The sequence below is a fragment of the Vanessa tameamea genome, chromosome 17 (assembly GCF_037043105.1).
Source record: "Vanessa tameamea isolate UH-Manoa-2023 chromosome 17, ilVanTame1 primary haplotype, whole genome shotgun sequence".
In the NCBI taxonomy this organism is placed as follows: Eukaryota; Metazoa; Arthropoda; class Insecta; order Lepidoptera; family Nymphalidae; genus Vanessa; species Vanessa tameamea.
In genome coordinates, this window is record NC_087325.1 from 4,808,552 (window position 1) to 4,824,508 (window position 15,957).

Below are 15,957 nucleotides of genomic sequence, written 5' to 3' on the forward strand. Positions count from 1 at the left end.
TTGTGGTTCCTAGTGCCTTTTTGTTTTATGTGTTATGTTAAACAGAACCTTAGCGAATGTTTTGTAATATTTTAATGAATCTCCCGGTAATTTGAGAGGAAAATAAGTTTTAAATACAAAAAACATAAACGTATGTTATAAAACGTAAATAATTTATGCAAAATAATACTTAGAATAATCTTCTTTTAGGTTTTTGAACCCATGTCTCGCGCTTATAAGACATTTTTACTAGTAAACTAACTGATAGTTTAATACGTTCTAAATGAATAAAAATCAATTGACGTAAATATTTTTATGCGCTATAATATATCAATCATAAGTTTGTTAACGCTTGCAATTTCGAAATGAAACAAAACATTAGAATCAAATTTGATACCTTAAGAAAATGTTTTCAAGTATTTCAATTTTTCCGTCTCGAAATTATGTAAACAATGGCTAAGGCGCTGTGCTAACGGCCGGCGGGGTTAATTAAACAATAAATAGCCGGCTAACGATTATTATATTCAAAAGCGGCAGCTTTGAATTCGCATCACTCTCCGGTAATGTGTCAACTCAAAGCGTGGGCGTCTATTCGCACGTTGCCGTGCGATTTTTAAGCATGCGATATTTTTGTGATATATGTTTTTCACTTCCCATCTTATCTTAAATGTTTTTAATAATTCTGATTTGATTGTTCGACAAAAACTAATTGGGTACTGCTAGTAAAAATATTCTTATCAGATAATACCGGTTACGCAAGTTTTAGTAGGTTATATCAGAGGGTTACACTCAATATGTAATGATTACTTTAGGCACTACTTAGTATTGATTTGACGTTTAAAATCTATGAATATAATACGGACTATCTGAAGTCTCCGGTATCTGTCTCTCAGGCTAATTTTAATAATTTTAAATGCTTTATTATGTAAACACGAGATATAACGAAATGCTATATTAAACTTTGTAACAATGATATATTTTAAGCTTATTGAAATTTTACGAGTATTTTGCCTTTTCCAACTGTATCCAGATGACGTTGCTGTACGTGAGCTTTGAGAGTAGGTCCCCGTCATTACGGGCAGCTCGTTAACGCTCTCTAATTGCATCGGGTTAATATAGACTTTGTTAAATAAAATCTCTCATCTCGCCTCCCCGTACCCCCTCACCCCCTCGTGGAGTTTTTTCGTTATTTACCGCGCTGCAGATGCCCTTAATGACGCGTTCTGAAACTTACGATGACACTTGGCGTTGCCTCGCCTCAAGCCTGGCTGTTAATTGCGCAAGGAATTAAAGAATTTTCGTTCTTAATGGGACGGCCTGATGTACGGTGGGGGAAGCGAGGTTATGATTCAGAATAATACTGTGTACAATACACTGAGCTCGGCCGGAGTATTCTCTGAGGTAAGCGTGTTAAGTTTAATGTCGCTAGGGCTAGTTGTTTTGTAATGGAAACATGACACTTCAATAACAATACAATTTATTTAAATAAAAAAATATAAGATTCGAATATTTTACGCAACGTTTTAAATGTAAAAATCGATTAGGTTTTTTATTTCTTCGGATTCTTCGTTGTGTTTGCGATACATCTATTTTGTCATAACACAATATCGTTATATAAGGCTTATGTTTTGATATAGCGATAAAATTGTCAAGGAAGGAAGTAAGGGAAGGTCTACGTCACTATTAGCTAAGTTTGTACATTAAATTGAGCGTAAAATTTTCTTAGGACATTTGATTGAGCCAAAGTAACGGATAAGCGTTCAGAGGCGCCACGTGGCTGAGACATTACGCCCGGCAATTCGCGCATGATTAAAATTATACCACTTCATTATCGCCGAGGGAGTGATGGTGGATAGATTATGTTAAATAGACATGGCAGATGATTATTTATATTTAGAATTTCTTTTTTTTAAATTACTTTCAACTGTTTTAGGTATTTTGTGCATATTTAATGCGTTTATACAAAAAATATTTTTTGATATTTTAAGAATGTCATTTTAATATATGTATGTAATATTACACGAATTGTTTTTAATGGCAATAATTTGTTTAAATTATTATTTTAGATAGTCGAAGTGTAAGTTAATATGCCACTTTTTAGAATTATGTGAATATATATAATTTTTTTTTTTTATAAAACAGAATCGAGTATTTATGTAAATTTTGTCTAAATCAGATTAAGTCTATGGTCGAGATGTTAACAAAGACGTTCGGCAAGACTGGCGTGAATCGGGACGGATGACGATCGGCGCCCTACTTAATTAATCCAAGGGCTCTAATTAATAACAATAATTCCAGTGTGAATTGTCGGCGAGATCCGCCAGATGTCGCTAGACGATAAACGCTCTTCATGGAAATGAACTTCTATTATTTCGAATGTAATTATTGAAGAGAAACTGGATCCTTGCGCACAATTAAATCTTGAGAACGTAGGAGGTCGTGAAATTGAAACTTAAAAACACATTTGGCCATGATTTAATAAATAAGTTTTATTTTTTTTACAGGATATAAAATAACTAATTACTGTACTTCTTTATGGATCGTGTATTTGATTCGTTCCTATTGAAATTAATTAAAATCGATTAAACGAATTCGCTTTCTTACTATTGCAGTCAAGAATAATTAATCAACGAGGGAGGTTTGTGGTTAAGACGAACACCAGCAGCCTCTTCATAGAATTTCATTTGGAGAATATTTTTGTCTTATATTAGATCGTTTTATTTATCGATACTCTTATCTATTTGAGATTAATATATTAATTAATAAGCGTAAGAAATCGTAACATCACTAGTTTTATTTTCTTATAACGTTTATTTAACATCTATGATTAATTGATCGATTATTTAAAATAATGATTGAATGTATTGTTGTTTAAATAGATGCAAGAAGTTGTGTTTGTGCGAATGAAGAACCCTCGAAACTTGACAACAAGCTAGCTAACGTAATTACAGTTTGTAGTTCCTAACACAAAGACATGGAAGCCCTTATATTGTTACGTAATAATTATTTTGGCAAAGGCAACTTGTCTCAAACAATCTCAAGCAAATAGAGCATGGATGCCTTACAAATTTTGAGGGCGACAGATCAAACGCGCTTTTGTTTTATCTGTAAAGTACTAAGATGGCTTCTCCGTTTGTTACGGCGTTTGAAGAGTGACATTTGTATAAATTGGAAATTATTTGATTCTGTGTCAGATTTATCTAAGAAAAATTTACATATAGCTTTACAATTATGCTACTCTATAACAATTAAAGATTTTTATTTTTTAAATAATAAGAAATATTTATAGCTTTTATTATAAGTTTTATAACTGCGGCATTATATCCTGCCAGTAGTCCAAGGAGACGAGTCAACTATTTCCATAATAACGTATGAGTTGCACCCTTCCTTAGATCGTCAGCGAGTGTCATAAAGTCTGAAGTTTACGAGCTAATTGACGACTGAAACGAAAACACTTCAATGATGACTGACCGCGTGTCTCCGCTTGATGGACAAAAGCTACACTTCCATATTATTATTATATATTGGTTAAACCGATCACCTCCATGAAAATATATAACGGAGGATCAGGACCATCGGAGTTTTTAGAAAGAGTGACGTCACAATTTGCATCACTTGGTTCGCTCATAACAAATAATGAAACACTTAACAAAAATCTGTGTTTCAAATAATAACCAGCAAATTAAAATAAAAGCTAATTTTATTACTGTAAATAGTTAAACTAGAATCAAAATAACAAATTCTCAACTCACCAGATATAATTGAACACCACACTGACACCTCTTGTTTGCACCGAAGGTCAAATAAAAATCCATTCCGCCATCCATCTTTATCGGCGCCTTTTAAAGACTAGCTTTTTGTCCGGCGACAATACTTTTACATTAGAAAAATCACATTAAAAATCGCCAATTACTATTTGTAAATTCGAATTATAATTTTTGGACAACAATTTCGTAATAATTTGATTAATTTGCTACAAAACATTTTAGTTGTTATGCGACTGCTATGCCTACGTTAAATTTTAAATGAATTGTCCAAAAGTTATGTTTACGCAAGTAATATTCATAATAAATGGCAATATGAATTTACAGCAACTTAAAATAATTAGCTAAGACTAAAAATGCTTTTGCGCCGACATAGGTATATATAAATTAGATTTGGTAAAGTTTCATTTTTTAATTTTATAGCAAACGTGCAGATTCAACTATACAATCTTTCCTATAATGAAACACGGTCAATGTTATATAAAAACATTTGTAAAAAAATTTAGTTAATTTAATAAGAGTAAAAAACAAAGATCAGAATAATTTACAAGAAAAAAAGAATGGTTCGTTACGTTACCAACAAATGAAAAAAATATACTAGAAGATTATTTATTTTTGTATTTAAAAATATTATATGTGAAATTAATCTTAAAGAACTAGAACGAACAAAAATCTAAAACTTTTAGTTTTTTTTTTATTTTATGTTCACAGATAAAACATTATCTGTTATTACATATTTTTTTGAAAAGATTACAATAAAAGTTAACACCTCCACCGCTAATAGGGTCATTATAGATAATAGCAAAATGCCATTTATTTCATATCTATATTTGCGCAACTGGAGGTCGAGCGAGGGACATGTGTAACTCAATAATTTTATTGTGCTGGGGATTTAGCTTACAATTGTGTGAAATATTATCTGTGGGTGAGGTCTATCACATATGCTGCGGAACCCCACGCTTTGACGCGACGTTAGTCACAGTGCTTGATAAACTAAATGGGAATTCATTTATTTTTCATAAATTCATAATAATAATTTACATGAAAACTTACATTAAAATTATTATTCTAAAGTAAATTTAAGAAAAAAACACTTATTTATTATTATAATTCTTTATTTTTTGGAACAATAAATATAACGACGAATCTCGTTGTTTAAAAAAGATATTGAAATCGTTACGATACGTGATGTTTAATTCTATAAAATGGAAATATTTATTATTTCTATGAAATGTTGTATAGTAGACATTTCTATTTTATTTTGTGCGGACTATATCATTTAAATTCGGTAGTGTTCCGCTAATTTAGTGTACGTAGGGGTGACACAAACAAAGCCGCATAGCATGACGGGCGACGACCAAACAAAAAATATGACATCTCTATAAAAGCGCGCAGCGTTCGCGGATAAATGTCCCTTAATGATTAATATTTTTAAAACTATTTTGTGGGCAGGCCACTAATAATGTATGTATGATATGAAAGTTGTAAAGTGATTTTTTTTTTAATATGGAATACCTTGTGAATATAATCAGTGCTATAACTAGCTTAGTAAGAATTATTTAAATTAGATAGTATTTATTTCATTTAAATATTCGAAAGACAAATAAAATTATAACTTAAGATGATAAATTATATAAAGCATAATATAAATAAAATTCTTTAGACTTTTAACTTTCACATTAAAAACATTTTCTAAATCATACCTATAGTTTGAGCTCGAAAGAATATAACATACTTAGATCTCAGTTTCATAATACATTTTATTTGATTTACTTCGATTCAGTGATACTGCAGAATTAATTAATGTAAATGGATCTAGAACTTCTCAAATCCGGAACAATTACGCTGGGCATCATTACTTTGTCGGATCGTCGCTAAATCGACAATATCTGTACCGTCGCGTGGCAAGTAATCCCTTAAGCGTAACCCACTGCGTGAGAAGTGAATAAACCGCTGGGGTCCGAACTACTTACTCGATCGTGTATGAATCTTAGACTGACGATCCAGAGAATTTATTAAATGACGTTAGTTGAATGATTCCATATATATTTTTCATCTATTTTATCATTAAATATTTTTTTTTTTTTCGTTTTTCGTATTTGCGGTTGAGTTATTAGTTAGTAGAGTTATAGTAGTTGGTATGAGTTTATATATATTATTGGAACCATTCTTCTGGGATTAGAAAAACGTTCCAAAACCGGAAAGTGAGTGATTGAAAAGTTTATATAATTAAATGAAACATATAGAATCAAATGTATACCAACTGTTACGTAAATATACCTAATATGAATTTAATTCTCTTTTAGTGAAAATTTAAATTAATCTTAATTATTTTTTAAATCTTTATCTATTGTATTTTTTTCCTCGTTATGGTTTTTCGTTAATATAGGAATATTGTTGGATTTATACGAACTTATAAGTGTAGGAAAACAACATATTATTAGAGATAATAACTTCGTATGTGTTTGTTTGTTTGGTGGACGACCAGCCTTAAGATTGATAGTAAGGGAGGGCTGTCGTTGAAAGTTAATTCGTGTTTGTTGTCAATGCAGTCGCTTTATTATGTCGGAGAAAATGCACTTTTCTTTTGAACTTTCTTTAGTACAGAGGGAATTTGATAATTGAAATGTATTTATAAGAAGTATATACCTATTATACAAAATTTTCCTTGAAGAATGTATTAAAAAATACATACAAATTGTGTATATCGAGCTGAGAAAATAATAATTGACTTCATCGTTTTACTTTGTAAATTCATTTGATATGTTATAGAATAAGAATTACGGCTGAAATTTTCTTAAAAATTAGTACGCAAAATAAATGTATTCTGTATACTGTATACATACAAAAAATACTAAAGTTCCGAGTAAAGTGTAGATGTATGGCTAGTTCAAATAACAAAAAAATAAATTTACTTAATACCATTTAAAGTAATTTACATTTACAAATACAATAGGAATGAAATATAAAATTCGTAAAGACAAATAATTGATAATATTTTGAAATTAGCTACGATTTATCCCTTCAGTTTACGAAGACGACCCTTTGGCTGTATTAACCCTTAAACATCCGGGGGCCGTCGCGACACGCGGACTGTCACATTCACAATATAGTTTTATAGTTTATTATAATATTTTCGTTCCATATTGCCCCGATTTCCCCTCGCTCTACACTTTACACTACGTGATTTTATACTTCAAATTTTTATAACGAATACTTTAGATTTAAATTAGTCACGAAGTCTATTGGGCGTTAAGCTTTAAACAGTAATCATGCAGGTTATGTGCATTTTCCATGAATATAATTAAATAAGTAGGAAGTATCATAAATTATAAATTAAAGTTTCTTTTTTTTTAATTACTTCACATCTTTTAGTTTTTTTTTACCTATATTAAAAATAAATGAGTGAACGAAAATAAAGTTATTAGGTATATTATAATGTATAAACAGGTAGCGTCTGTCTAAAAGATATAGTTTGTCATATTGGTTTATGTTTATGATTACTTCTAAACATCTTAGGGTTATAGTGTAAAGTTATATTGATTTTATATGAATCGAACTGTTTAACATAAAACAAATATTTCAACTAGTTTTATAGAGTGTTAACCAATTTGTTAATGTTAACTCTCCAGATTGTTTATTTATATGAATATGTATTGAATGATTCCATGATCAGAAATTCTCGTTCAGAAACAATATTGAAACCCCTCGTGTGGGCCAGGCCTGTTCTGTTATTGCCGCTTGATCCAAACGATGACAATAAATCATCTAATTTGGCGACGGATCGCGAATTCCGGGTGCAGCCATATCTGTGGGTGGATTTACAATGTTCGAATGACAGCTATACGTGGTTATTACAAGAATTACTCCAATATGACGATTTATATTTCAGAGTATATTAAAATCTTGCAGGGGTTACAAGCTAAGCTTCCTAAAATTACGTGTTCCGTTGAAATATTGCTTTAGAAGGTATGTATGAAATGTTATGAAAACGCCAAATATATTCGTTCTAGTAATTTTAAATCTATGCTAATTATTTTTATTATTTACAGTTTTGAATTATGTTATAATTATTATTTAAAATTTAGAGCCGAGCAGAAATGGCCCAGTGGTTAAAACACGGAAATCTTATCAGGATTCCGTGTCAAAATAAGGGTACAAGAATACATCAGAATATTCGTATACTTAATTTCTATTCCATCTCGTACTCGGCGGTAAAGGATACCATCCAAAGAAAACCTGTGTCGAAGAACTTAAATTTGACTCTGATTTGATTTTTATACTGCGGATTTTTTTTTAGCCGAGATGGCCCAGTTTTTAGAATGCGTACATCTTAACCGATTCTGATTTAACAACTGGGTTCAAACCCAGACACCACTGAAATTTCATGTGCTTAATTTGTATTTATAATTCATCTCGTGCTCGGTGGTGAAGGAAAATATTGTGAGGAAACCTGAATGTATCTAATTTCAACGAAATTCTGCCACATGTGAATCCACTAAGCCGCATTAGAGCAGCGTACTGGAATATGCTCCTACCCTTCTCCTTAAAGGGAGAGGAGGCCTTAGTTCAGCAGTGGGAATTTTACAGGCTGCACATGTTGTTGCTATATACACTAATTCAGTCATCGTAACGTTTTGCATATTTCAGTAACTCATTTCTCATCCAGATAGTAAGAGGGTTGATAACTGCCGGCAGTAAATAGTGTATGTATGTAAGTGGATCGATGAGGTTGAGCGCTATGTACGGAAACAATGGGCCAAGGCGTCGACACAATGGACAATGCCCGTGCCTCCGATACGATAAATACACTCATCTAACCTGCGTCCGTGTGTGCGCTATATGCTTTCATATTGTGTAACAATTGTTATCGTTGACGATGTAAACTATGTGACTTCGTTTCATTGCGTCTGTAAATACGATATTAACTTAATTGTAATTACTGCTGATATAAGTTTAAAAATATCATTGTCTTTAAATCATATGATAGTCAATAGTATGGTTTTATATCAGGAGAAATAGCACATAAAAAGTAAAATGGATAGATCGTAAGCTGTATTTATATCAAGCTAATTTAGTTCACATATGTTAAGTTGACCAAACGAAATTGTTATGGAAGGCGTGGTTGTAGTAGATAAGTAGATTTGTGACAGTATGGTAACGACGCACATAAATTGTGAGGACAAACACCGTTACAGCGGCTTAGCTTCCGTACAAACAAGGGACTGTCGAATGACACCAGCCCGCGTTTGAGGGTTAAAAGCATTTATTAAGAATACACTGTTAATATTAAATAAACTACGCGTTATGTTACTCATTTTTTAATGTAGCGTGTTTTGGCGACATTTTGTGGAACAATTAACTTTCTAGGCTAAATTAAATCGGAACAAAGATTTTCCTTATCACATTATAAGTTCTGTGACCTGGTATAGAGGTACGCGGAGTGACCTCATAAAACCAAGGTAACCCTAAAGAACAGCAGCATAGAATTGCAATGTCGGCGCGTGCGCAAGGCGGGTGTGCTATCACAATGCAGCGGAAGACGTCGCGCACCGCCCTCGGCAGATGGTGCCCTCTTCGACCATCTTGAAACTGGTTTCTAATAAACGCAATTTTTTGACCTCAGCTTTAGTGTTTTTTCTAATAATATGAATAAAATACGTTTTTTGTGGACCTTATACTGATAAAGAACTTTTATAAAATAACTCTGATAAATGTTTAGATGGAATGTATATTTATGAATTATAATGAAAACGTACGTTATATTTTTTGCATTATCATAATGAAAAGTATTTTATGATTGATAGTAGATATTGAGAAAATCTAAAGATAAGTTTCGTGATTACGTTTAATGGATAGGTTTGGTATTTAAGACAAATAAATAATTATCACAAATTATCAAAAAAGATAAAAAAATCTATAAATAAAAAAAGGTGCATTTTCATTGTTTGTGTTTTAAATATCTGTGCTCGAACTTTTTAATGTGGTTCATCATTTGTTCATATTCTTGGCTGTAGAATAATAAATAGTATAAAAATAGAAACGTAATTTATTTTAAAAATTAAAAGTTTATTTCCCCTACAATATAATTTCCATAAAGTTTCCGGCTATCATAGAATAGACCGCGTCACGGCACGCGTCTGCTCGCCTCCACACACACTAACATAACAAATATGTACTTTATGAACACACTGGCAGATAAGAACACGCGCCAAATTGAGTGCCGTAATGAATGAGCCCTAAAATAAACCGCCATACAAAGCGAACATCTTGTATTACAGAGTTTTGTATGGAGAGGAAGTAGGAAGGCAGCTGGCTGTGACTTCTTTTTCTTCGATTTGGTAATGATGGTTTGTAGTGCATTGCGCCTTTGTTCCGGTGTCCTGTCGCGTGCCTCGACCTATTATTGAGACTGTAAGTAGGTGGAAAGGTGTTCGGGTGTAACTGTACCGTTGCTAGTCAAGATGTTTTGATAGACTAGAACCTGGGGTGTTCGATACCCCATCAAGTACAAGATGCTATCGACTAACAAATTACAGCACGGCAAAAATAAATTATTAGTATAAAAATTAATAACGTTCGAAAATCCTTTTATCAGTGTATCACATAGTGAAGGTTATTTAGCATTTTAGAACACTAGCAACACCTTCACCAGCGGGTAATGAAAATCGTAAAATATTAAATTATTAGGTTAAGCCGTAATAAGAAAAAAAACGGTTAAATCAGTTTGAAATCACAGATAGACACCAATTATAATTATAATATTTTCGTTCAACTTTGAAATTTGGCAATAAGTAGATTTTTTTTTTTAATTCAATGAGCGTCATGAGTCGTGTACTTTTGGATTTTCCAGTTGTATATTTTTTTATATCTATATGAGTACATGATAAGCTATATTAATGTTGGCCGAGAGAAAATCGGGGTTCCGAATTATTTAAAATCCAGTACTAAATACTAATACCACATCGAGAAAACCTGCAGTTGTGAAATGAATATCTGTCGTTCCACCCTATCGCATCGGAGCAGCGTGATGAAATAAACTCCTAACAGTCCTAAACAGTTGGAGATGTACTTCACTTTTAGATAAAATTCATATCATCCGATTAATTCGTCTGAAATAAAATGTTTATTGTTTGAAATGTGATCGATTATGTTCGAAGTACTTGGCGATTTAGAAGGAATTAGAAACACATAAGAGACTAAGATAAGGATTGTTACGTAATATGACGTATTATCGTTGAGTACAAGCGGCGAGATTGGCGCGCTGATTGCCTAATAGTTTATATATCTTTATTAAAACAATATCTAAAGGTAAAACCTAATTATTTATAGCTAAAGATAAAATTTAATACTTTTGTAATCAATTTTTTAAACCAAGTACATTTAATATAGTAATCATTTTATATATTGCCGAATATACATCATGATAACGATCATGGACCGTGAGCGATATTGGGCACGTAGACGTTTTTTAGAAAGTTTTTTAATGGTAATCTGAATCAACTGGATGGAGGACAGGGGATGGCCCGACGCCTTCAAGTATTAGTAACCTTAAAACCGGGCTGCTAGATTTTATTGACAAAAAACCTTATGGCTTTTAATCGATCAACCTGGAAGTCAATTCTGGTACCTCATGATTTGCAACTGTACAAGTTAGCCAATAGACCAACGTGACTTTGAATCATTCTAAAATGTAATTACGGCTATATCGTAAGCTCTGTGTAATAAACACTTAAATAGGCACTTAGGCCACCCGTTGTCTTAGGGGATGCGTGCACGCAAATAGTAATTAGATCAATTTTCAACGCATTACGTACCCTCCTAGTGCTTGTCGGTACCAGCGCTTCAGACAATCGCTCGGCCAATTATTTGTTTTTAAGTTTGCGTAACTTGTAAGGGTGTAGATATTTTTTACGAAGCAAAATAGAAGATAATGTGTTATTTTTAAAACAGACCTTTTTCTCCTTAAGCCAATTTTATTTGTTTTTATAATGAATGAAAAGTAGCATAATATCATCTTTTTTTTTTTGCAGGAAAGCAAGATGACGGCGAACCTCCAGCCAGCAAAGATGAGAATGGCGGTAATGTATACATTTTATTAAGTTAAGTTTAGCCATTAGCAGCAGCGTTAGTATCCACGTGGTACTGCTACATCACCCATGTTGGTCTTCAAATAAGTCCAAGATTACGTCAAAGTTCTTGATAGAATATGCACTAATTTAGTTTGAACAATGTCTCGGATTTCTCTTCTTAATTTCGTTCTGATTTTTATCAGATATATTAAAGAACGTCCTCTACCTAAGGTTTCTGGAAGAGTTTTCCGTTGTAGCGATGACCGGCGTAGGTACCATTATTTTTTATCTTTCGTCTCTTTTGGTGTACAGTTACTGTTTATTTTAAATTATATTTTAATGTATCTTTGTTATAATCAGGTAAATATGCTCAAATGCTTTTACCGATTGTATTTCTCTATCGTTTTTTTACATGATCAGGATGACGTGACCTGTTCACGTGACCTGTCTCGCGACGCGTAGTATATGTATACCGATATTTTAATTTAGACTTAAAACAGTATTTTCAATCCAGTATATCGTCTGCACGTTGTCGTCTTATATAATATTTTAAACGTTAAATTCTTAAATTTACTATATATTTTACATTAAATACGCGTGACGTAAGGTGAAAAATATTGTATAAAGTTTCGCATATATTCGTGTGTGCAGTAAGAACCGGCGGAAATGACTGAGCTAAGTGTAGGAATGTTGGATTTATCAATTCGTAATCGATAAATTAAATAAAAATGTAAGTATTACATAAATTAGTAAGATAATTCACAATTATAGGAAAATGTTATTAGTGTAGTCATTAATTGGTGTCTTAAGATAATTCAACGTAATTATTTACGATAAAATAATGTTTTAAAGATGTAGAAAAAACGTAACGATAAAATTTATTTCAGGTTTAACCCAAGTAAAATGTTGATCAAGTTTAATCTATTACAATGATCGATTTCTTATCTTATTCGATTGAAGATTTAATAAACATTAAACCTATCGTTTATCAAGTATCTACCTAATCATTTGAATCGTCATCTTAAAAGATAAATTATTATATAACATAGCGTGCCCCGGATTGCGTTCGTGTCGAATTAATCTGTCACTATTATTATACGAATTTTAATCATTATAAATAGATATAGTTTTCATTTTAATCATATTTCATACTAAAAATTCGCTTTAGCTTCGAACGGGTGCAATTAAAAAAATGAGAAGTACGCATAGCAAGATAGAAGAAGAAAGAAGAAGAAATATTTAATAAATAGCTTATATAAATATGTATTAAACGAAAAATATAGATAATAACCTTATTGTTTTTTTTAGAAAGGGGAGGAGCATATGAGCCACCTGGCAAGTGGTCACCAACGCCCATAGAAAATGGTACTGTTAGAACCACGTCATCAACCTTAAGAACTAAGATTTTATGTCCTTTGTGCCTGTAGTTACACTGGCTCACTCACTCTTCAAAAAACAACACTACTGAGTACTGTTGCTTAGCGGTAGAATATCGTCCGATGTCCTACCCTGGTACCTAACCAGACGGACTCGCACAAAGCCCTACCACCAAGTATACTGTGCAACAAAGTTCAAAATGCATCCACAGCACCCGAGCTAACCTAGGGCGGGTTGCTAGTATGAAATATTATAAATTTAAAAACATATTTTTATTACAGATAACGATTCAAATACGTATAATCATTGTAACAGATTTCATTCAGCAGGAACGCACTATCTTAAGATTTTATCTTTATATACCTACTTAATAATAATTCTGTAATACATTCAAGATAATTGTAATGTGCGTATATTAAAAAGTCGATTAAGTAACGCTCTGCACATGTGCCACTACTGGGCTGATGTTCGGAGCTGAAGATTAAGCTGGTCCTCGTATAAGCTACACATGGTCAATGGAATTATAAACGTTTTAATGTAATTTTTCTTGACCCCAAGTTAATATTTTACGTGTAATCGGTTGTTATCGTCTGTTCTATAGAATATCTTTATCTACAAATCGAATAGTTTATTTATAAAAATTGATACAGTTATCGAAGATTATTGTTCTTGTCATATCTCCTTGATAGAAGGATGTTTTTTTTTTGTCATTACGTAGCATTCAAATGGAAATAGCCGTGCGAATCGGTTTTCAATTCAGTGAAGGTGGTGTTAACTTGTTTTGGCTACCGGACTTGATTTATGATTTCCAAGTATTAAAAATAGGGGGTTGTGGGGTAAGTTTAATATCTTATTTACAAAATACCATTTTAATAATTTTAATTACGGTTATGTTAATGTAGAAATGTAATTTTTTGTCTTTCTGTATCTCAATATTTAAAGATATGTTGTTATATATAAAATAATTGTTGTATATATATAATGTGTATATTTTCTACGATTAGTAGCTCGTATTTTTATTGCGCAATCTAATGTATATACATATAAATATACCTATATCGTATAAGTATGAATCTTTAATTTATTAATACCAGAGAATAACCTAACCATCTAGATTAACAACATACGAACTCTTTTTTTTTAAAATAGTAAAGTAGTTTGGTGGAAGTAACTTATGAAACTATTCATAGAATAGTTACAGATAAATATCTGGAGTTGAGGCGTTTCCCAATCTATGGGACATTCACTGTCTATTATTATTTATTATTACTTTAGCTAATAATTCGTATGAAGCGGATTCCTATAAACCGGATTTAGGTTATTAAGATTTGGAATATGTTATCGTAATTTTCTGTACTATCGTCTCTATGACAGATAAGTGACGTAGGGATGCTATAATTATTTATTATTGAAGTCTACGTAGCGATAATATTTATCTTGTCATAGGTCCGTATCAGCTAAGCAGTTTTATCATAAATTATTACAGGATTTTTACTTAAGGCATTTTAATTTATCCATGGTATTAATTGCAATAAATGCAGTCACTATTTGATTATAATGATTATAATATTTTAAACGTTTAAATGTTTCTCATAAATATTTCTCCGTGCTTTAATCAACACACATAAAAGACGAATAGCAGGTAATAAGAAAATGAAATATAGTATTGATATCTGAATCCGATTTCAGTCGATAGTAAAGCGGGTCGAGAATCGATTCTCTTCCCGGTCGTTACGTGTGTCATTAATGGTGTCGTAAAGCGTGGTCGCGGGTCGGCGGTGTCGGAATGCGCCGCGCGGCACGCCCGGAGGCGATAAACTGTCTAAGGGTGATGGTAAACCCAACGTCCGTAACGTTGAAGGAATCGTACGAATTCTCTGAATATGTTAAGTTACATACGTGGCGAGAAAAAACCTTAATTCGGAAAGAGCCTCAAAAGGTATTTGAATTAGATTAAATTAATAACTACGTATATAACTACTTGATTTTAACTGTTTTTAATTAAGTTAGTAGTTAATAAATATATCCATATAATATAATTGATATTTTGAAAAATTGATTTGTATAATAATATTATTGTACATATATGTATATATTTTCTATATAATATTATAATATATCAAAATATAACACCGTTTTATTTAGAAAATAGACTATTCTTTCGTTACCTAAGTTATTTCGCTCAGTGTGCAGGCACCTTATTTTTATTAACGCTCATAAGCGCCTCTTGTCTTTATTTTTCGTTTTACCTTAACATTCTAAACTTCTCGAGACGCCCTTCGTCACGGTACCTAATTAAGTTGGCCACAATCATTTTTGTTAGTCTACCTGCAGTTTCCAATGTCACATCACTTTTCGGAAGAGACGTTTATTATTAAATTTTAAATAACGACTTTCTAATGTAAGTATTCGTTAACTGAAATTATTATAGAAAATAATACAATTTCTATCTTATATGGATACATAAATACGTATGCGTGTATATTCATATAAGTTTTTGCATTTACGTATGGTAATGTAAAAATAAAATCCACTTTATATTAGTATATAGGGGTGGCGCGTGCAACAGTTTTGCATGAGGACTACCACCAATTAGAAGCAATACCAAAACCATCGGCTCAAGTACCATCATTATCTCGGCTCTACTACGCGAAGGTAGCTCTTCAGCCCCTGTCATTGGATATAGAATCCAATGAAATATTCACGGGTTTTTGGAGACAAGTGGAGTGAGCAATCCTCAAGTATGGGGTTGGGACATAGTTAAA

General features: G+C 32.0%; 1 protein-coding gene across 3 annotated transcripts in view; it reads left to right on the top strand.

The window, feature by feature from the left end:
* The window catches only part of LOC113400475 (histone-lysine N-methyltransferase MECOM-like), a 92,945-nt gene that overhangs the window by 20,636 nt on the left and 56,352 nt on the right, over positions 1-15,957 (top strand). For 2 of the 3 annotated variants that reach the window (XM_064217488.1, XM_064217487.1), the window contains exon 2: positions 11,777-11,824. In XM_064217488.1, coding sequence (XP_064073558.1) covers positions 11,777-11,824 — 48 coding nt within the window. Of the gene's footprint in view, positions 1-11,776; positions 11,825-13,925; positions 14,029-15,957 lie in introns of those variants that run through there. The other variant, XM_026640046.2, reaches the window with a different exon arrangement.